At 40.6% G+C, this 22,932-nt stretch overlaps 3 protein-coding genes across 3 annotated transcripts; all 3 read left to right on the plus strand.

The window, feature by feature from the left end:
• The first annotated feature begins 704 nt into the window (after window positions 1–704).
• Window positions 705–5,257, plus strand: sh3bgrl2 (SH3 domain binding glutamate-rich protein like 2). The gene is made up of 4 exons (XM_068754051.1): window positions 705–749; window positions 4,168–4,353; window positions 5,039–5,119; window positions 5,243–5,257. Exons 1-4 carry the CDS (start codon window positions 705–707, stop codon window positions 5,255–5,257), a joined length of 327 nt encoding a protein of 108 aa, XP_068610152.1.
• A 2,049-nt stretch (window positions 5,258–7,306) lies between these two features.
• Window positions 7,307–19,132, plus strand: LOC137909589 (deleted in malignant brain tumors 1 protein-like). The gene is made up of 15 exons (XM_068754052.1): window positions 7,307–7,670; window positions 7,924–8,217; window positions 8,311–8,625; window positions 11,501–11,812; window positions 12,468–12,782; window positions 13,921–14,235; window positions 14,485–14,784; window positions 15,407–15,715; window positions 16,151–16,360; window positions 17,024–17,332; window positions 17,598–17,702; window positions 17,787–17,870; window positions 18,216–18,326; window positions 18,789–18,873; window positions 18,988–19,132. Exons 1-15 carry the CDS (start codon window positions 7,307–7,309, stop codon window positions 19,130–19,132), a joined length of 3,573 nt encoding a protein of 1,190 aa, XP_068610153.1.
• A 1,549-nt stretch (window positions 19,133–20,681) lies between these two features.
• On the plus strand, window positions 20,682–22,779 carry zgc:153284 (uncharacterized protein LOC751696 homolog). The gene is made up of 3 exons (XM_068753898.1): window positions 20,682–20,843; window positions 21,017–21,184; window positions 22,311–22,779. The coding sequence occupies exons 1-3, from the start codon at window positions 20,796–20,798 to the stop codon at window positions 22,386–22,388; spliced, it is 294 nt and encodes a 97-aa protein (XP_068609999.1). The 5' UTR covers window positions 20,682–20,795; the 3' UTR covers window positions 22,389–22,779.
• Window positions 22,780–22,932: the final 153 nt, after the last annotated feature.

Here is a 22,932-nt window from a genome sequence, read left to right on the forward strand (position 1 = left end):
TTAAATTATATTTTCAGCTCACGCCGTGAAGATCGATCCACTCCAATCACTGACGCCGTACCATGGCAACCGCAACGCTGCCGACAGTACTATCACCAGAGTGTAATACTGGTCTATCACCAGAGTGGCGCTGTCGCGCGTGTTTTAGTTTAAGCAGTAGTATCACAGCGAAGAAGCTCGATTATTATGATGATGATGGAGCTGTTTATGGTATGAAATGTTTCATACTTCTTGTTTTCATTCAGAATATTTGTTTTTGCGACTGAATGTTTTTCTTGTACCAAGAAAAACATTAAAGCTTCTTAAGGAGCAACATTTAGGTTGTTATTTTCACCCGACTCTAGCTGCCAAAGCAAATGTTCAGCTAGACTGCTTCATATACATTGAGCGTACATTAAGTTACACCTTTGATTGAGTTCATCGTCCCTTGTTGACAGAGTCATGCTGTTTGACGTTGTTTGTTGGTCATATTTTGAGAGTGATGACCGGAAGTCCTCTTGCCTATATGAGGTATCTGTGTCTGTGCAGCGTAGAACGGGGAGCGCCTGCGCCACATCGAACGGAGACGCGCGTCGGTTTATTCTCACGTGTCAGATTAAATAAATTGTTGTTGGAGACGCACGTTTCCTCGCGTTGGGCTCACATCCTCCCGTTTGAAGTGTGTATTTCTTAATTTGGGTATTAAGTCGATTTTTGGGATTAAAATGGTCATCAAGGTTTACATCGCCTCTTCAACCGGCTCTTTAGCGGTAAGTACAAATGCGTTTCAAGCTTGTTGTCAGTTGCATGTAAGGGATGGAATCGTGTAATAAAATATGGAAATGTTTATGCTCGCAAATCCACCGAATATTACCGGTGTTATATAATCGCGCTTTTTGCTCAGCGACTTCAGCGAAAGTAATCATCATTACAGCAGCAGCAGCATTCCCCTAGGCATGCCGGCACTGTTGGAGATTTTTGATCTGTATACGCCTCACTTTAGTTAAATTGTATACAATCTGCCTTGGTCCACGCATTAATTTTCTTATCGTTTATCATTTGTCGAACTAAAACTCAGAGTTTTCATGTATTTCGTTCATTCACACACGATATAACATTTTTGCTTGGAAAAATAAATTAAGTGATTATTTAACCTATATTTTGTCAATCACTAGTCTTTGCTGCTCTAAGTACATTATAATGGTGACTATGACATATTTATGATTTAAGAATAGTAATAAATATTCACAGCTAATTTGTGAGAGGAAGAATAATGGTGGGCTGGTGTCTCTACCAGGTTGAGTGTTATTTGTTTGTGTGTTTTGGTCTCCAGCTGTCACTACATTAAACCAGGAGAAGCAAGTAGAGGTCGAACTCTGGAACAATACTTTTTGGAACACGTTTCCTTTCCTTCATCCTGTCAGATATTCCTGTTAAATTACTAAATTGGTGCGTAAATCTGGGGAAGAATTCCTACAAATGAGTTTAATTTGGGTCGTGGAAACTCATAAAATGATTGATTCAACTTCTCAGACAGGAAGCTATATATTCTATAATCAAACTGAACTGTTAGAGACTGAAATGAAAGCACAGGATAAATCCACTCTGGAAATAATGGCTATTGCAATCTAAACCTGTAATGCTTCTTGGAGTAAAAACAGGTGCCTGTCTTTGAGGAGGCCCAGCTGATACTAAGTACAAGCAGAAACTCGTCAAACAACACTCCAGCAGGAATGCCTGAAGTCTTAGGTAATGGGGCAAATGAGTAATATATTTATTTTATCGTGCTCTGTCCTTAGCAAAGGGCAGCATAATCTTCAAGCATTTACCACAAGTGTTATTTTTGATCCTATGACGCTTACATTCAAAACTACCAGGCCGTCTCTGTCTCACATGCACATTCAGACAAAGGGCGATCCTATACGCTTGACTGGGTTCAAACATTTGGGTCAGTTATGTGAGTGTGGAGCTCATGTGAATTAGATTCACCCTGAATGCGTTTGAATTGAGTTGCAAGCGATTGAATGAAGAGGGAGAACGGTGAAGCTGGATCCACCTCAGCTTGTTAAGGGTCAAATAGATGTGTGAGAGAAGAATGATAGAATAATAGTGGATGATGTAGAATGCTCGTGGTGTGAGACTGAGGTGGACGGAGACAATGATACAAATGTAATGATGGTCAGCAGATGGGAATGTTCAACCCCCCCTCCCCTCATAGAAAGCTGCTGATTAATGATGCATAAATCAAACTGGGTTAGCTCTTGCTTTTCAAAGGATATGCAGCTCATTGTCATCAAGTTTGACATTACTTTGCTATCTTTGTAAATGTCAGTGCATGGGTTTTTCTTTTTTCTTTTAAATGGTTCTAACAATGCAGCCTCACTTTATCTGATCTAAGAAATAATATTTGATAAGAAAACACTCCTCATGTTTTTGAAAAGGAGTTTAAGAAGGCTTGGTTTTCAGGTTTGTTTCTGAATAAACTGATGTGGCTCCAACAAAGCACAACTATTAATACATTTCATTTTGAAGTTTTCTCTTTCCCCATTCCTCTTTCTGTCTGAGTAAAGGAATAGTCTCATGTATGCTACCTTTTAGAAAGTAATCAACAATGCATGCATACTCTCATCAGTTTTTTTTTTAATCCTGCAGGCACATTGACCTGCAGGATGATGAGTTATCATGCACATCGCATTGATTTACCGAGATATTTACATGACATCTGCATAGATTTTTGTCACTGATGCATTGTTTTTTTTCTTGTATGATTAAATAAAACATTCAGTTGTGTCAATTTGAATATTTTTGTCTTACCAAAGTGAATTTTTAAAATAATTAAATCGCTTTTTGAGAGGATGTGTGATGTTGTTATGCGATTAAAAATATATATCAGTGACATTAGATGGTCTTCAAATGACAATTTTGTAGTCAATATATGTTCCAACAGAACAATGCATAATGATGGAGTTGCATGCAGACACACAGAAAATAGACCCTACCCTGATGGGGGGGGGGGGGGGGGGGCTTTTTCATAATTTAGACTCAAGCTGCTGGAGACCAGCGATGTGAGCTGTGACTGCAGGGCGTTTTAACCTTTAACAATCACAAATAGGGATATTTCTTTTTAAAGGGAGTCCGTATCCTTGCAATTAATTAACTTCTGGTAAGCGTCCAGATAAAGAAGTTTAATGGCCATAGTTGAGGTTTTTTGGGGGGTGCATGCCTATAGCAGACTATACAGACCAATCTGTCACTGTCTTTTAGACAAAACAAGTGCTCCTTTATGGCCTTTGTCGCCATAAGATAATGGACTCGCATGACATGATGTACACAAAAGCATTGTAGTCATTCAATTACCTTGGTTTGTTTTTTGCCTTCTCCATTAAAGGCGGAATAATGTGAAACCCGTTTTTAGTGTGCCGGATAATAAATGGTAGCAATCGGATGCAAAAAGGATCTGCCGAGTTGTCGTGCAAGTGAATGCTGGAGCGCATCGACATCATGCAAACTAGATATGAGTAAGTGAAGAACACAAGAGTCGACCAAACAATGAATTTACAAATAATTTTCGACACTACTGAATCAAAATATTGGCTTTCAGAATGGATTTGACCATGAGCGTTCTGCGTGGAGTCTGAGCATCCTCTCATGTCTCTGGAGATCCTTTCTGGGTGCTCAGACTTCAATAATCATACAAATGATGACTCTAAATGTCTCATAGGTGTGAATATTGGAGTAGTATACTTCTCTTTCTTTCTACCTGTTGGCCCTGTGATGACCTGTTTAGGGTCGACTCTCTTCCCAGTGTCAGTTGGGGTTAGGCACTGATATTGAAACCTAAACTCCTCCGCTAATCAATAAATCCCTCTTAACGTCCAATTTTCCGTCAATATGTAAAATAAGTGCAGTCCCCATGTGTGTTAGTGAGTTTTGATGAACATCGCATACTTTTAATTATTACTCATCAGGATCCATGCAGATACAAGGTGAATGTTGTGGACATGGTGCAGCTGCAGTTTGCATCATCACATCCATGCATGGTGGCAATGTGAATGTGTGGATTAGTGGATTATGTGTTTGTTCATTTTAACTGCATTTGTTAATGTACATGAGGATATATCTTCCTATATTTTCCACTTCATCCCTCCGTTCTTTCTTACTGTCTTTCTTCATTTTCAACATATCCAGGTAAAGAAACACCAGCAGGAAGTGTCGGGTTTCCTGGAGGCAAATCGAATTGGCTTCCAGGAAGTAGACATCACCATGCTGGAGGACCAGAGGCTCTGGATGTATCGTAGCATCCCCCAAGACAAGCACCCGGAAAAGGGCAAGCCACTCCCTCCGCAGATCTTCAACGAGGATCGCTACTGTGGGGTATCGCAGATATCTGTTTCTTCCATCCTGTTTATTGGAGGCAGCGTCGTCAGGGCAAACTGTTCCGTGGTCTCTTTAAGAACTCAGCCCAGGACTTCAGACTTGACAGAAGGACTCAAACATTTTTGCAAATATGGAGCAAGACAGAGTTAGCCTACACAACCTTAGCCCTTGGGCTTGCTGTTGATCATGAGGATGGGATGAATCAATCAAATTTACATGCTTTACCAAATGAATTGACGTGAATCACACTGAGACCCAACCATCAAGGGTTGTTTCATATAATGGCTGCACTAATTACTTTGAAGTAATATGAATTGGACAGATATGTGCTTTTTGATACAAATTGCTGAGAATATTTATTTAGCATCTAGCAAGAGATACTTCATATCAATGCGAACGCACGTTTAAGCCACCTATCATGGGGAATGAGTTTGCTCAGTTAAGGTTTACCGGGCCATGTCCTCCACCTTGCTTGTTACTCTGTAATCCTGTCGTAATCCTGCGTCTCGGATGAGGCAGATTATCTGCTCTGCCAGGCTGTCCCTCTCACTGGCTACAATAATCCGGCATCACTCTCAAATTTTAACGACTATTGAACTGTATTAAAAGCAGCAGTGGAAGGCTGTTTTCACAGGGATGCTTTGCAGCCGTCATTCACACATTTTCTTTTCTTCCTTCTCAGGACTATGAAGACTTCTTCCAGTCGAAAGAGGACAACAGTGTGTTTGCATTCCTTGGGCTCAGTTCCCAACCCTCAGTTAAAGTAAGAGGCCGGGCATTTCTGGCTGTGCGGCATGCAAATCCAGTGTCTTTTAAATATAACCTGAACTCTAATTTTTCAACCTCGTTATCCTTTTTATCCTTTTTTTTCTTCTCCGATTTCTAGGATTCTGAGTCGTAACCTATCAAACTGCTGGCATGTGACATCCACGGCACCTTAAATATGAGGACAAAAACTCCAACACTTCCCAGGTTCCTTCAACTGGAATCATTTTTTTTGCCAGACATTATATGCAATCGATTTCTCCCTGTACTCTTAAAAACTGCATTCCAAAAACACTCAGTAAAGGTGTCTAAATATCAAGAGGCCACAGTAACGTAACAAGAGGAAGTGGATTTCCTTTATGATGGCTGTGTTTCCTTTTTCCATGTTTGTCTCACTGCGATGGCAAACGCTGGCTGTGCAAGCCAGAGGACCATGTAGCAACTTCTGCATCAGTAGAGCACTTTATGTGCATACTTATGTGTGTCTGTCTCCAGCAGCAGCTAACAATGGAGGCTGTTTAAAGTGAGAGGACCTGAGAGGCAGCAGTTAATGCAATTAATGCATGCATGTGTTAGACGGTGACACTGCAGCTCATAATGATGCAGATGAGATCCAAGTCTAAGAATTCTGAAGCACATGAGGAGTGAAAATTACACCAGCACTCATAACTTGTTTGTTATGAATAACTTCCCTACTTTGTCATTTAAATTTAAGTCTCCTGAGTGTTTTTAAATGAGGTCCCAACTGTTTAAATTAATTAGACTAACTATCCTCTTATCAAGACTGCTGCAGACAAAGATCTATATATAATTGGCTTTAGGAGTACAACAAGGAGCATTACTCCAAGTCTTATCTGGCAGAAGACAAGTGATAAGAGATTATTGATTCTTGCAGAGGTCGACTGGCAAAGCGCCGACTGAGACTCCCCCATCAGTGCCTGCTTCTCTCTGTATACTGTATTCTCAAATGAGGGGAAACAGGGAATTTGAGCAGACTGCTCTCTGGGTGTGTCCATATTAGGAAATCAAGATGGTTTCATCACTGCCAACATCTGTTTCTGTTCTCCAATTTGTATTCTGTGTTCTCTTCCAAAGACCAACACCAGGCATTTCACAATGAAATTATTGTGAGATATAGTGGCAAACTGATTCCTGTATGCTTGTATGTGACAACGTCCAGCCTCCCTATGCCATCCATCTGTGAAAGCGGTGCCATCATAAAACAAAGCGTATATCATTATTAGTTTTTGCCAGTTACATAGGTGACCATACTAGATTTATTCCTGTTCCAACACTAATGGCATTCCTATTTTGCAGAGTTGTATCCCCATTTATTATAAAATCATGTGATGATTTGTCAATGGATACTGACATGCCTGTTTGGACTACAAACTGTCTAAATGTACTTGCTTGCACCGCACGCCCTGTTACCGTGATGGTTAATTGTTGCTTTTGTATGAGATTTTTAATCACTGACACTGAGCTGTATTTTATTTGAAACAATATTACAATATTTCAAGTAAACCTGCTTTGGTGTCCTTCATGTGCACGTTGCGGTTTAAGTACATAAACTATTGAAGTTCGGATTAGCGTCTCCATAAAGAGGAACATCTTTCAAAGGGTATTCTGCAAAAATCAAACGGAAGCCCATATCAGAGTCATCAGAAAACGAAAAAAAAAAACGTAAGAAATAAAATCGAAATGAGGATGTCAATCTGCAAACGTGTTTATTTAATAGTCTTTAATTTCAAAGATTAATAATTCCTCTTTCTCCTTTACTGTTCCCTGACAGCCTTTGATCCAATTTTAAAGTATGAACTTTATTTTGATGGCCAAACAACATTTTGTTTGTTATTTGTCAGTAGGTAAGTTTCTTTTTAGGTTGCTTTTACTTGTGAAATATAGAGATTCAGCATTTCATTGTGAACTCAAACACCTTTTGGGGCTATAGATAAGATATAACATCTAAAGCGCATTATCTCCATTTGTAATAAATCTGACATTGATTGATAGTACACTGATTAAAATATTCACCGCAAACCTCTGGGCCGTCAGCTTTAATGTTTTACTCTATATATCTGCTGTAGGTCTATTGAGCCTATCGCTGCTTGCAGGTCAGTAAATTCCTTAAGTGTCATGTTTGGAAACCATTCTTATTACTAATGCGTTTTTACATACGACCCAAATGACATCAAACCATGCTTTCATTTTGCTCTATCCAGAATGTGAGAAAGTTAGGCTGGTTGGGCCTTCACGGTGCTCTGGAAGAGTGGAGCTCTACCACAATGACCACTGGGGAACGGTGTGTGATGACCAGTGGGGCACCGCTAACGCTGACGTGGCGTGTCGAGAGTTAAACTGTGGAACTGCTATTGAGGCTAAGAGAGGTGCTTTTTTTGGAGAAGGAAAGGACGATATCTGGTTGGACAATGTGCAGTGCACCGGTAGTGAGCCGTCGATCCTGAAATGCCAACACCGACCATTCGGGGACAACAACTGTGGCCATGGTGAAGATGCTGGCGTTATCTGTTTAGGTAAGACTTACCTTAGTTACACTCTCCTATTTACAACAGGTAATCAAATTGCACACCTTTTACTCTTAAACCCTGCAATAAAAGGTCCGCCCACAATTTCCGTGACAATCTCAAATGTGTAACTGGGAAATACTGTAAAGTATAGAGAGACTGAGGTGCTTGGCGGAGGCCTGCACCCTCCGAGTGCTTTTCTAGTTTGACAGGAGTTTAATGTACAAACATCTTGTAATTTGAATGTTCTTTCTCACAATTCTCATGTTAATTGCAGAGCATTTGAGGATTATGAATGGTAGCAATCGATGTAATGGCAGAGTGGAAATCTTCCACGATGGCCGCTGGAAACGAGTATGTAGCAGCGACTGGGGCAAGGAACAAGGGGACGTGCTCTGCCAAGAGCTTAACTGTGGCACCCCTGCCACTCCAACTGAAGAGCTAAATTTTGGGAGCGCAACTAATCTGGTTGGGGTCAAAGCCACCTGTTATGGAAATGAGAGTTCTATCGCACTTTGCAGAATTCAAGAATTCAAAGAAAACTGTCTTGATGCTTCCATTGTCTGTACAAGTAAGTAATCCAAGTGTTGACGAAAAGAAAACGCATGCAAAACGTAATTTGAGAATTTTGACGGTGAACCTTTCCATCCTTTAATTCCGAAAGACAGCAAACCGATTAGGTTAATGAATGGGACCAATCGGTGCTCTGGTCGAGTGGAAGTCTTCTACGATGGACAATGGGGAACTGTTTGTGATGACAGATGGGGTTTGCAGGAAGCAACTGTCACATGCCGGGAGATGAACTGTGGGAGTGCTCTACGAGTCAAGTACAAGGCCTACTTCGGCAGAGGCAGTGATCAGGTTTGGTTGGACGACCTTCAGTGTAGAGGTAGTGAGAAAAGCCTCTCTGACTGTCCACACAGAGCCTTTGGAGAGCACGACTGCGACCACAGTGAGGATGCTGGCGTTGTATGCTCAGGTAACACCCATTATACTGTTTGTTGCTCAAAGAGGACCTGTTTATTTTAATGAAATTACATTGGTCAAAAATGCTTTTATTTGTCTACTACGATGATGAAATACTGTAAATTGCTACTTTCCCATCGATGTATCTGCCGTTATTACGTCTCAGACTTAATCTCAGATCTGGAAACACAAGATTGATCATGTTATTGATCTTAACCAATTTGGATGAGATCCAAGTCTAAGAATTCTGAAACACATGAGGAGTGAAAATTACACCAGCACTCATAACTTGTTTGTTATGAATAACTTCCCTACTTTGTCATTTAAATTTAAGTCTCCCGAGTGTTTTTAAATGAGGTCCCAACTGTTTAAATTAATTAGACTAACTATCCTCTTATCAAGACTGCTGCAGACAAAGATCTATATATAATTGGCTTTAGGAGTACAACAAGGAGCATAACTCCAAGTCTTATCTGGCAGAAGACAAGTGATAAGAAATTATTGATTCTTGCAGAGATCGACTGGCAAAGCGCCGACTGAGACTCCCCCATCAGTGCCTGCTTCTCTCTGTATACTGTATTCACAAATGAGGGGAAACAGGGAATTTGAGCAGACTGCTCTCTGGGTGTGTCCATATTAGGAAATCAAGATGGTTTCATCACTGCCAACATCTGTTTCTGTTCTCCAATTTGTATTTTGTGTTCTCTTCCAAAGACCAACACCAGGCATCTCACAATGAAATTATTGTGAGATATAGTGGCAAACTGATTCCTGTATGCTTGTATGTGACAACGTCCAGCCTCCCTATGCCATCCATCTGTAAAAGCTGTGCCATCATAAAACAAAGCGTATATCATTATTAGTTTTTGCCAGTTACATAGGTGACCATATTAGATTTATTCCTGTTCCAACACTAATGGCATTCCTATTTTGCAGAGTTGTATCCCCATTTATTATAAAATCATGTGATGATTTGTCAATGGATACTGACATGCCTGTTTGGACTACAAACTGTCTAAATGTACTTGCTTGCACCGCACGCCCTGTTACCGTGATGGTTAATTGTTGCTTTTGTATGAGATTTTTAATCACTGACACTGAGCTGTATTTTATTTGAAACAATATTACAATATTTCAAGTAAACCTGCTTTGGTGTCCTTCATGTGCACGTTGCGGTTTAAGTACATAAGCTATTGAGGTTCGGATTAGCGTCTCCATAAAGAGGAACATCTTTCAAAGGGTATTCTGCAAAAATCAAACGGAAGCCCATATCAGAGTCATCAGAAAACGAAAAAAAAAAACGTAAGAAATAAAATCGAAATGAAGATGTCAATCTGCAAACGTGTTTATTTAATAGTCTCATCTACAAGAAAATGGATGGCTGGATGATCCAACAGGAGGAGAGGACCAGGCTGTACTGTAGTAGGGAGCTCTGCGGTGACATCTAGTGGACAGAAAAGAAATAGTAAAATGGTCAAAGGCCCCTTATAAATGGTGGAAAACCACTGTTGCTGTAAATGTAATATAAGAGTAATTTTAATTAAGAAAAAGCATATTTGAAGGTTAATATTTTCAAAGAGAACTTTTGATGAATGCTCGCTGACCTTTTAATGTCCTCTAACCTGATCCTTTTTTTTTTATCGTCTGCATTTGTGCTCAACAGTGACAACGTACATAACGCCAGTCACTGTTACAGTTCTATGCAATTTTATTTTTATTGTGATTGTGACTGTCATCTGCCATCTTGGCAGACTAGCCTATTCATATTTTATTAGTTTTATTACAAGTACTCAGTGTCCTGAAAAGAGCGTGCAATGGATTTATTTGTGCTCCTTGATTCTATCCCTGTCATCCAGGGGGTAGGTTGTGTTTCAGCTGTCACGTCCTGCTCCTACAGACATGTATTCACAATAACTCTCCTTCTGTTCTCCATTTCTTTACTTTTTTGTATATTTGCATCCACAAATCATGTTCAACACAATTCTATTATTTTACAAGCGGTTGTGTTTTCCTGCTGACGACAATTATCTTTTTGAAATTGTTGTGTCAATATTGCGTAAAACAAGGCAAAATCTTGTCTCATCTTGTCTTTAATGATTGATCAGACTGTCAACATACATTCCAGTTGCAGTCCAAGTCCAGTAACACACATTTTATTGATAATCACCGGCTCTGTACGTGGGACTTCTTTTCTTTGGGATATTTTGGATGTGAGCGACTTTTTATTTCAAACTGTGTGCTCATTGCTGCAGCTGCCCCCCCCAAATTGGTTGGATTTATAAGGTAAGACTTGATCATATTTTGATGAAAACCTGATTGGATTTCGGTTTTAAGAATTTAAAAAGCTGCCGCTTATGTTTTCCACTATTGGCTGACACTTCCGCAGTGATGGCAACTTTTTTTACATTTAATTTCAAAGATTAATAATTCCTCTTTCTCCTTTACTGTTCCCTGACAGCCTTTGATCCAATTTTAAAGTATGAACTTTATTTTGATGGCCAAACAACATTTTGTTTGTTATTTGTCAGTAGGTAAGTTTCTTTTTAGGTTGCTTTTACTTGTGAAATATAGAGATTCGGCATTTCATTGTGAACTCAAACACCTTTTGGGGCTATAGATAAGATATAACATCTAAAGCACATTATCTCTATTTGTAATAAATCTGACATTGATTGATAGTACACTGATTAAAATATTCACCACAAACCTCTGGGCCGTCAGCTTTAATGTTTTACTCTATATATCTGCTGTAGGTCTATTGAGCCTATCGCTGCTTGCAGGTCAGTAAATTCCTTAAGTGTCATGTTTGGAAACCATTCTTATTACTAATGCGTTTTTACATACGACCCAAATGACATCAAACCATGCTTTCATTTTGCTCTATCCAGAATGTGAGAAAGTTAGGCTGGTTGGGCCTTCACGGTGCTCTGGAAGAGTGGAGCTCTACCACAATGACCGCTGGGGAACGGTGTGTGATGACCAGTGGGGCACCGCTAACGCTGACGTGGCGTGTCGAGAGTTAAACTGTGGAACTGCTATTGAGGCTAAGAGAGGTGCTTTTTTTGGAGAAGGAAAGGACGATATCTGGTTGGACGATGTGCAGTGCACCGGTAGTGAGCCGTCGATCCTGAAATGCCAACACCGACCATTCGGGGACAACAACTGTGGCCATGGTGAAGATGCTGGCGTTATCTGTTTAGGTAAGACTTACCTTAGTTACACTCTCCTATTTACAACAGGTAATCAAATTGCACACCTTTTACTCTTAAACCCTGCAATAAAAGGTCCGCCCACAATTTCCGTGACAATCTCAAATGTGAAACTGGGAAATACTGTAAAATATAGAGAGACTGAGGTGCTTGGCGGAGGCCTGCACCCGCCGAGTGCTTTTCTAGTTTAACAGGAGTTTAATGTACAAACATCTTGTAATTTGAATGTTCTTTCTCACAATTCTCATGTTAATTGCAGAGCATTTGAGGATTATGAATGGTAGCAATCGATGTAATGGCAGAGTGGAAATCCTCCACGATGGCCGCTGGAAACGAGTATGCAACAGCGACTGGGGCAAGGAACAAGGGGACGTGCTCTGCCAAGAGCTTAACTGTGGCACCCCTGCCACTCCAACTGAAGAGCTAAATTTTGGGAGCGCAACTAATCTGGTTGGGGTCAAAGCCACCTGTTATGGAAATGAGAGTTCTATCGCACTTTGCAGAATTCAAGAATTCAAAGAAAACTGTCTCGATGCTTCCATTGTCTGTACAAGTAAGTAATCCAAGTGTTGACGAAAAGAAAACACATGCAAAACGTAATTTGAGAATTTTGACGGTGAACCTTTCCATCCTTTAAATCCGACAGACAGCAAACCGATTAGGTTAATGAATGGGACCAATCAGTGCTCTGGTCGAGTGGAAGTCTTCTACGATGGACAATGGGGAACTGTTTGTGATGACAGATGGGGTTTGCAGGAAGCAACTGTCACATGCCGGGAGATGAACTGTGGGAGTGCTCTACGAGTCAAGTACAAGGCCTACTTCGGCAGAGGCAGTGATCAGGTTTGGTTGGACGACCTTCAGTGTAGAGGTAGTGAGAAAAGCCTCTCTGACTGTCCACACAGAGCCTTTGGAGAGCACGACTGCGACCACAGTGAGGATGCTGGCGTTGTATGCTCAGGTAACACCCATTATACTGTTTGTTGCTCAAAGAGGACCTGTTTATTTTAATGAAATTACATTTGTCAAAAATGCTTTTATTTGTCTGCTACGATGATGAAATACTGTAAATTGCTACTTTCCCATCGATGTATCTGCCGTTATTACATCTCAGACTTAATCTCAGATCTGGAAACACAAGATTGATCATGTTATTGATCTTAACCAATTTATTTCAAGGCCAGAGCTCATGTAAACCCTTGGAAAGCACATGTCATTAATGTAACATTAATGTTATAAATGGTGGTGCAGTGGGCAGCACTGTTGCATCAGTGCTACCCACTGCAAGGAGGTCACAGGTCCAAATCCAACTTGGGGCCTTTCTGTGAGGCATTTGCATGCTCTCCCTGTGTCTGCGTGTGATCTCTCCGGGTTTTCCGGCTTCCTCCCACCTCCAAAAACATGCAACTTAGGTGAATTGGTTACACTGAATTGTCCATAGGTGCGAGTGTGTGCCCCTGCCTCTTACCTGCAGACTACTGGGGCAGACTCCGGTAGATCCTGTGACCCAGATTTCGGATTAAGCGGTTAAGAAAATAAACATTTGAAATACTTCATTCTAAATGCTTCCTTTCCAGAATCAGTCAGATTGTACAATGGTACTGATCGTTGTTCTGGAACATTGGAGGTCTTTCACGATAACCAATGGAGGAAGGTCTGTAATCATAACTGGGGCCATGAACAGACTTCATTGGTGTGTAAGGAACTTGACTGTGGAGCTCCAAAAAAACTCCAAGACCCCTTAAACTTTGGTGACCGAGGTCTGAGTGGGTACACAAGTACATGCTCTGGCAATGTGGACTCTATCTCCCAGTGCACATTTCAAGAAAACAGAGGGCGATGCGACGGTGTTTCCCTTTCATGTTCAGGTGAGACACTAATAGTATAGTCGACCTTAGATTAGCATGATATGCTGCTACTAAACACAAGATTAGCCTATCTTCATTATATCCTATATTAATATTTACTTTAATATACACTTCTGAAATATTAAGCGTATTCAGAACTTTGCCTTAGTGGTTTGACTCGTCCATGGCTCGTAATCATTTGCTAACACTTAAATTAATGAGTGCCTTCAACACGAGTGGACCTGTCCTCAGGAAACCCGCCGTTAAGGCTGGTCAACGGCACCAACCGATGCTCTGGCAGACTGGAGGTTCTGCATGATGGCCTTTGGGGAACAGTGTGTGATGATGAGTGGGACATCAGAGATGCTCAGGTGGTGTGCAGGGCCTTGGACTGTGGATCACCTCAGGCAGCCAAAGCTGGGGCCTTCTTCGGTCAAGGCACTGAAGCGATTTGGTTGGATGATGTCAACTGCATTGGCAATGAAACGTCCCTCTTGCACTGCCAGCATTCCACCCTCGGAGAAAGTAACTGTGGCCACGCTGAAGATGCTGGCGTGGTGTGCTCAGGTATCGTCCTGGTGATTACTTTGCTGCTTTTCATTTCTCTGACAGCAGGTTATTTGACTTTTGGCTCTGTTTTCAATAATCAAATACATACAGGTTGCATGACACCTCAGATTGATATTTTTGCTGATCACTTGTGAGCAATTAAACTGTCATGCAAACAATTTCTGCTACATTTGATCAGAAGTCCACAGTTTGAATTAACAAACTGTGTCCAAACATCAAATTATTGCTCTCTCCTTTGCCATCCAGCAACCATTAGACTACTTAACGGCACTGACCAGTGCTCGGGCAGGGTGCAGCTCAGCCATGGTGAACACTGGTCATCGGCACACAACGCTAACTGGGGAATGAACGAAGCTACAGTGGTGTGCAGAGAGATGGGTTGTGGAGATCCTGCCAAGGTGTCGGGATCATTCGGCCAAAGCAGTGAAACGAGAGGCTACAAGGTCAGTTGTAGTGGGCGAGAGAACTCTCTCTCACAGTGCACACTGAGAGAATCCACCAGGACCGGCCAGGATCATGTTGAGGACGCAACTGTCCAATGCTCAGGTAAGGAGATATAAAGCTCTTTTGTCGTAAAGACATCGGGTACTTGTGTTCAGATTTTTCACAAACCAAACAATCGATTGCTTTGAGGAAATAAAAATTATTCGTAATGACAATAATCATTACAATGCCTCAAAATATGCAATAGATAATTCCCCTTACTAGTGACAACAGTAAAATTATACATTTACCCTGCTGCATGATTGATAACAATCAAGTGCTGTATAAAGGTGTCGCAGTTAATAGCGGTGTTTCTTCTGTATTGAGTGCTTTTAATTTTAATATTGCAACTGAATTTCCCATAAAATAGAATTACTTAACAAATGCATCCTCGGCATTGCTTGTAATGGAGAATTTCTACCTTCTGGAAAGATTAAAGTTTTTCCATCACCACCGTCAGCTGTCTCTCTGCTATGGTTCTACCATACAGTGAGGATGAACAATGGTCAATAAAAGGAAATGGTATTGTCCGTGTACTTGTACTTAAAGTGGCACGTGTCTTATCTGCCCACACAGTTAGTTGTCTCCAATTAAAATTTCAATCAAAAACTTTCAACAAAATTTTATTCATTCTGATTGGTAATTAGAATGTTGACAGTAATGTTAGACTGAATGTTATTTCCAGGAAATGTAAAGTTGACCGATGGACCAAATCGCTGTGCTGGAAGAGTGGAGTACTATGACAAAGGTCGGTGGGGTCCTGTGTGTGGAGAACTTTGGGACCTGAATGATGCAACGGTGGTTTGCAGACAGCTGGACTGCGGGAGGCCTGATAAGATAACCAGCGCCACTGAGTTTGGCCAAGGCTCGGGGCAGACCTGGATTGATCAAATTGAATGCGGTAGTTTAGAGTCAACGATGGCCGAGTGCCCACAAAGTAAATTTCAAGACAGAACTTGCAACGCCACCTCCATTGCTGGTGTTATTTGCACGGGTAAGACAATATCCAAAAACACAGACAAGAAAAAGACGTTTATCGCTGTACCATTCTGTTGTTGTGCATTAATGTTCTTTTTTCATTTTTTCACTTATTACCATTCTCAAACTCGTGTATATGTAGACATGGAATTGTATGATATGAACAACACATTTGGTTCATTCTTTCATTCATTTCTCATACACATGACTAAACTCATAATTCCAGGATCCACAAAGAAGATATCCAAACATCGTATTATCTCATCAGTGAGCATGTTCTTGAATTCTATTATTGTTCAATGTGTTATAAGCATTAGAGGGCGCAAGGCAGTACATCATAAATGTTTTTTTTTTATCAGATAGTTGTTCATCTACCGTATCTTTCACCAGATTCTGATGACTTTAAAATTTGTGGCACCATTTAATCATTTTTGGCTTGCCTATTTCACAGGGAGTCTGGAAGTTCGGTTGGCTAATAGCATGGATGAGTGTTCTGGCAGAGTCGAGGTACGTCATGGCGAGGCATGGCAGACAGTGTGCGACGCAGACTGGACCCTGCGTAAAGCTCAGGCGGCCTGTGATGTGCTGCAATGTGGGACGGCAGTGCAGATTCCCGGCAATGCCCATTTTGGCCAAGGCAGTGGGTCTGTGGTGGAGGCCAGTGATTCGTGCTTCAACAATCATACATTTATTCAGCAATGCTCACTCACCGGCTTCCAAAGTTCAAACTGTGGACACGATCAGGACGCTAGTGTTCTCTGTGCAGGTAGAGAATTTTACTTTATTTGCTCAAAAATCCTCACCATGACAACAGCGTAGAGAGAAATAATTGTATTTACTTCAGCTATCAAGGGCAAGATTAAATTGGTGCCAGGTGGGGTTCATTGCGTCTAAAACACGCCAATTTCTTTGTCTCCTGTTTTTATGCTATGTTAGGCTAACCAGCCACTTCCTCTAACATGATCAGTCATGCAAATATTAATGTTGTATTAGTATTAAATTCCATATTCTATGTCAAAAAAGCAAATGAAGATATTTGAATTTGTTGTCAAATGCTAAGTCTGCACAAAAGCAGCACATCCACATCTTTAATTTTAAATTTCACATGTAATCATTTTTGAAGTGTAACTTTTTATTTTAAGTTGAAATTAGCATCTGTTGATGACCTGGTAATGGTTTCAGAATACAACGTAGAAATGCATTTGTGTTTTGTCTTAAATGATGTGAAATGAATGCAGAACCATGCAGCTGTTCTGCACAAGCCTCTTTTTTCAGGGACTGCCATTATTATATGGAACATCTTCGTTTTTGTCGTCATCTGCAGCACAGATTAGGTTGGTTGACGGCACAGGCCAGTGCTCTGGAAGAGTGGAGGTCTTCTACAAAGGCCTGTGGGGAACCGTGTGTGACGATGAGTGGCAACTACCCAGTGCTGACGTGGTGTGTAGACAACTTGGCTGTGGCCATGCAGTTTCTTCTCCTATGAATGCACACTTTGGTAGAGGCACTGGCCCAATTTGGATGGATAATGTGGAATGTACAGGCCAGGAGACCGCCATCACACATTGTATGCATAACGGCTTTGGAAAGAATAACTGTGGACACGGAGAAGATGCCGGTGTTATCTGTTTGGGTAAGGGGCTCATTATGCATGAGCTCATTTCCTCCCATCAGATAGTCGACTTACTTCAAATTATTATGTGTTGCAGGAGCTCTATTGAAGCCCCAGATCACATTAAGCCCTGCTCCAGAGGTGAACTGGGGTGACAAAGTTGAAATAACCTGCGCTGTGGTTACACAACATCTGGGCGGGACATTCATCCTGAAAAAGAGCCAAGGATCCTTTAAAATGGAAAAATACTCTGACAATGAAGCGGTAACTTTTGTCTTGCCTGCAGTGAACTTCAGCCATAAGGGCTCATACCTCTGTGAATACCAAAAGAAACTTCCAAACCAAGTCATCTACTATCCTCAAGGAAATCCAGCTGATCTGTCTGTCACAGGTCAATATTTTGCCTGCTTGAACGTAATTGTTGGACATGTGACATACACATTATTTAAATTATCCTAATTCCTGTTTCCAACAGTGAGACTGGAGACACCCAGTATCTCCCTGTCATCACCTCATGCAATGGCGGTCTACACCCCGGACACGATATCGGTCAGCCAAGGCAATGGCTTTTCTATCACTTGCTCGATTCATTCCAGATATAATGGAGGTTATTTCTATCTGACAAAGTCAAATGCTACTGTCACTGAAGCAAAGGTGGCATTTGGCCACACTATATTCTACCTGGCAACATTTGACTTCCCTGCGTTAGAATATAAAGACCAAGGTGCATATCACTGTGTCTACGGCGTCAACATCTCCTCTAGGCCCTTCTGTTCTGAGCCCTCAAAATCACTCCAGGTCACTGTAGTTGGTGAGAACCTTTTGAGAGTTTGTCTTTCTACGTTATTTATGTCTAGAATGCTCCTTTTGTTAACTCTACCTTTTGGTCTTTTAAATCCTACAGCACCCACACGCTCCTCTTCAGTGGTTTCAGGGGTTGTGGTCGGGCTCGTGGTGTTGCTGCTTTTGCTTGTTGTTGGTTACCTGGTTTGGAGAAGGAGAAGCCGAGGTGCAGGTAAGTGGCATTTAAAAGTTTTTAGTTTTTTAGGTGGTGGCGATTGAATCTCATTCTCAAGTTATCAATTGCTACTGACCCAGACCGTGGCTAGTTGAGTTGTTTGCTGCACTATTGAATGGTGTGTTGCAGAGCATGGCGTTAAGATTGCAAATTGTCTTTTGCTTCAATCACCTCTCAGGGTGTCATTTTTAATCCAGCACCAAACACCTGATGAAATATTTTAAGATTTACCCACGGAGAGTTGTGTACATCTTTCAGCTCATTTAGAGCGGCTCAGATGAATGTTCCATCTGTGTTTGAGCGAAAGGCTGGACGTAGAAATGCCCTGCACTTTGTATAGAAAAGTACACTGCTCCCAGTGATCAGTCCGTCACCTGTAAGATCATGTCATGTCTGGATTTTCACTTGTGTTTGACGCATCTCAAACCAATGATGGTGATTATATGATCAATTATTTAGGTACCGTGGTCCAGTTCAGTAACAGCTTTGGCGGAACCATAACAAAGGACATAGATGAGAGGAGCAATCGAACATTTGACGAAAGGTAATAAAAACGCAATGCAGCCAGTGTTATCTGCTATATATTTCATTTCAGTCAAATAACTTGTGATCACAGTGATTGTGATTCTCTCTCTCTCTCTCTCTCTCTCGCTCTCAGAGGCCGCAGCACTCAAGTGAAGGAGCACAGTCAAGGCCTGAAAGACAAGGGGGTTGAGGCTGAAGCTGATAATCCCGTTGAACGGGATCCTGAAGATCTGGCTGGGCGAGTTTGCTATGAGTTTGAACCGCTTGTTCTCTCGTGATAGCAAAATGACATGTGGAAGAGCCTATGACATCATTAAATGTAGAGATCAACATGACATTTAGCTCAACAACAGGCTTTTCTTTGCTTGAAGGTTTCAAGTAGCTACACTCAACATTGATGCCATAATGCACGGCACTTCTACGTCGCGGCAACTGATTGAGACGTTAAAGCGCATCAGAGCAGCAAAAGGATTTTCAGCAGGCGCTCAGTTTCCCTGCTAGCATTTCTTGTCACGTGCATTTAGAACAAATCTCTACATGGAAATTAACATCGTGGTTCAGAACAGAACGGGGGATATTTGTGCTGAAGGGGAAAACTGATTTGCAACACATATTACTTAATGCATCACTACTTTATTGCTTTGATTTGCAACACGTATTACTTAATGCATCGCTACGTCATTGCTTTTTTCCCCTGGTGATTTTTTTGTTTTTAAGGAAAATTCTGCTAATTTTCAAACAAAACAATAATTTGTCCACACTGTCTTTGCATTACGTGATAATTTACTATTTTTTTAAATATCAATATTGATGAATAAATGTGTCATTCTAACAAGAGGTCTGCTTTCTTTAGAATCATGACTAGACAGTGGAGAAAACGATCCCATCCTATGTCAGTGTGCCTACAAGCAATCGTCTCGTTACAGTTCGACCCTGATGCTATGACTGGCCATTAAAAAAACACAGCTTAGAATTTGGAATCATATCGGTGTCATTACCAGTTTGATAATATTTCTCAAAATGACTATTTCCTGCTTATCAAACCTGCAACACTGACGCAGACGTATTCAGCCTGTCAGGAGAGGTGTAATAGACGAGGTTTAAAGATGACAATGTGGGATTCTATTTTTTGTGTATGAAGCTACAGAAGTAGATATAAATAAAGATATGTATGTAGATATACATACATACATACATACAGTGTTCTGTGTTTTATTACCCTTTGTGGCTCTTTCCAACACAAGAGGCTGGTTCTCCCTGGCATACGCCTGAAGCAAAGTCTACCAACGTCGCTTTTGTCTTAAAAGGTAATAAATGTTATTTCTGGAAACGGTGTGTAGACCTTACTATGTCGTACTGGGTCTAGTCAAATTCTAGCTAGTACTCTTCATGAGGTTCCAGCCCTATGAGATACGGTACACATATTACTAAAAATCAAAGTTTTCAACAGCTTTGTGATGCTGCATTTTCCAGCCTATCCAAGATAGTGGAATACATTTCTTAATCTATAAAGATATTTTTACCTTTTTAAATAATAATAATATATATATGAAAAAAATATATATATGGTTTTCAGAGAGCAGGGATTATATTAAATGTGTCGCATCACATGTAACTAGAAAACAAAGCTGTCAGACAAAAGGTTGTAAAAGGTGCACAAAATTTACCTCTGAAATTAGGCAGCAGAAGAATAAAGTAATCTTTTGGGTGTGTGTGTTTTCATAAGTTGTTGGTCATCACAGTAGTCATTACATTTGGTATGAAGTGGGTGTGCCCACGCAGGTAACCCGTGTCTGTACTTGTTCGCTGCAGACAGACATTCCTGCATTTACGACAGCGGAACATTCTCTGCTTCTCCGCTTCCCTCTCAGCAGTCTGAGTCCGTCTCTTTTTAAACCTGCATATTAGTTAAAACTGTAAAAAAAAAAAAAAAGCCCAGATATGTCAGATATCAAAGTGTATTATTCCAGCGTGACTTGTGATATAATGGTAAAGTATGAAAACTTCCTGGATCATTCTTTTTTTGATTTCGTTAATACTTAAGCACTGCTTGTGCGCTGTGTTTGGATTTCATTGCTGATGTCAAATTGCTTTTTTGCATTAAGTTTATTGTACAATAGATTGTAGTGTAATCTTATAGGACATTCTAATATCCTCCACAGACTAAGAAACGACAGAGTCATATCTTCCTTGTCCTGGATAGCAAGAAAGTAAAATATGAACGCTTGGATGTTTGCTCTGACCCTGATATGAAGATAAAAATGAGGGAGCTGGCTGAAAACCCCAATGCGCTGCCGCCTCAGATAGTCAATGGAAGCGACTACTGCGGGGTAAGTCTGACGAAATGTCCTGTAAAAACCAAAGAAATAATTTCTGCCAGTAAAGTAATGTCATCCCAACACGAAAGGATTGCTGCATGAAAATCATTCACACACTAGCTGCGTTTTCACACACAAAAAAATAACTTTTGTATTCAAAGGGCAAGGACACAGGAACTAAATAAATATTCTCAGTGTGTGTAACACATCCACAGTACAGTACGCAGACACACAAACACACACAAGACCTCGGCCTCTCCTTGCAGTAGTTTTTACATTCCATTCAGACTTTCTTTTGACAGAAATGTTGTCCCATTTAAAGAAGAGCTGATTTTCAGGACGCGTCAGCAACAGGACCATGTTGTCCAGTTTAATTTATTTAAAGTCTCAGAAGTGATCACAGTTCTTACAGGTAAATCCTTTTTTTACACAGAAAAGGGAGCAACTCCTTAATAATATCTAACATCAATCAGATCATGACAACCAATCAGGTTAAAAAATAAAACAAGTATCAGTATCAGCTGTTTTTTACTTTACAGTGTTTCTTCACACCTGCTGAAAACTTTGACATAGTTCTGTACATGAATGATGATGATGAATATATTTATGAGATAGAATGTTAGAGCAGTACAAGTACAGTAAAACAATAGTATGTATTACAGTACAAGTACAGTCAAACACCCTGTCTAAGAGGAGCACTTCAAAAAAGCCCTTGCGGTCTTGTTTCCGTTGAAAGTCCTTAGTACATAAATCATCGACATTTAACAGTACCAATAAAATGAAAATAAATTACTCCACAGATGCAAAATAACAAAACATTAAAAAGACACATAATATGTACAACGTAGGTGGACAAAAAAGGGGGAGGGGGATTGATCCGGAGAGAGTCGTGATGACTATCTCCGTTTCTGCCCCCCTGAAAGGTGAATATTTAGGGCCGTTTTGAATGAGGCCAAAGAGGTGCATGTTTTGAGGGCAGGAGTCAAACAGTTCCACCCTTGGGGGGCAGTATTGTAAAAAGATGATTTACCCATGTTAGTCTTATAGGAGGGTGTAATCAGGTTGTTGTTTGTGCTCCCTGTATATTTCCCTCTGTGTCCCTCACTCCTAACCGCTGATACCTTTCATCTTCCTCCAGAACTATGAGGCATTCAATGAGGCAGTGGAGTGCTCGGCATTGATGGAGTTTCTCAAGCTCCCAGGATTGAAGCAGTAGTCTTCACCTGTTTAGGTGAAGCAAATGAACAAAAATGTATCCACGAATGACTATTATTTTTGCTTCTTGCCATTTCTGTTACCTTTCATTTGAGTGAGTAATGAAATACTTCTTGTTCATAATTAATTAATAATGCTCAATGAAACGTTAATTTCGTGGACAATAATGTGCAAGGGCTTCTTTGTTTTTTTTGTTTCCAGGGATGCAAATACTTTCTGAACAGTTTGTATTAGCCAAATAAAATTTGTTGAAATCATTTGAGCTACCTCTGCTCTTATGTTTGTTCTTTCTTATCTTTAATGCTCGAACAAAATGGTAGCGAACTACCAACTTTTTAGTCTGTAACTTTATTAGCTTGCCGTTCATGTTACTGTTGTATCTATTAAACTCTGAATATCGTTGACAGTCTTTTTGTTGTTGTTGTTCATTAAACTTATCGGGTTATCAGATAAGGCATCAAACCTGCAGCAAAACTAATGAAAAAAAAATACAAGTAGTCTAAACACATTTGCCTGCAGTGTTGACTGAAATTAGTAATTAGTAA

This window comes from Brachionichthys hirsutus, chromosome 20 (assembly GCF_040956055.1).
Source record: "Brachionichthys hirsutus isolate HB-005 chromosome 20, CSIRO-AGI_Bhir_v1, whole genome shotgun sequence".
Taxonomy (NCBI): Eukaryota; Metazoa; Chordata; class Actinopteri; order Lophiiformes; family Brachionichthyidae; genus Brachionichthys; species Brachionichthys hirsutus.

Bases quoted from the DNA above. Each gene is read 5' to 3' on its own strand.
- zgc:153284 (XM_068753898.1), top strand. From the start codon at position 20,796: ATGTCAGATATCAAAGTGTATTATTCCAGCGTGACTTGTGATATAATG. The intron at 20,844-21,016 runs GTAAAGTATGAA...TATCCTCCACAG, and splicing joins GCGTGACTTGTGATATAATG to ACTAAGAAACGACAGAGTCA. The intron at 21,185-22,310 runs GTAAGTCTGACG...ATCTTCCTCCAG, and splicing joins ATGGAAGCGACTACTGCGGG to AACTATGAGGCATTCAATGA.
- LOC137909589 (XM_068754052.1), top strand. From the start codon at position 7,307: ATGACATCAAACCATGCTTTCATTTTGCTCTATCCAGAATGTGAGAAA. The intron at 17,333-17,597 runs GTAAGGGGCTCA...TCTTGCCTGCAG, and splicing joins TGCCGGTGTTATCTGTTTGG to TGAACTTCAGCCATAAGGGC. The intron at 18,327-18,788 runs GTAAGTGGCATT...TCAATTATTTAG, and splicing joins AAGGAGAAGCCGAGGTGCAG to GTACCGTGGTCCAGTTCAGT.
- sh3bgrl2 (XM_068754051.1), top strand. From the start codon at position 705: ATGGTCATCAAGGTTTACATCGCCTCTTCAACCGGCTCTTTAGCG. The intron at 750-4,167 runs GTAAGTACAAAT...CAACATATCCAG, and splicing joins CTTCAACCGGCTCTTTAGCG to GTAAAGAAACACCAGCAGGA. The intron at 4,354-5,038 runs GTATCGCAGATA...CTTCCTTCTCAG, and splicing joins ACGAGGATCGCTACTGTGGG to GACTATGAAGACTTCTTCCA.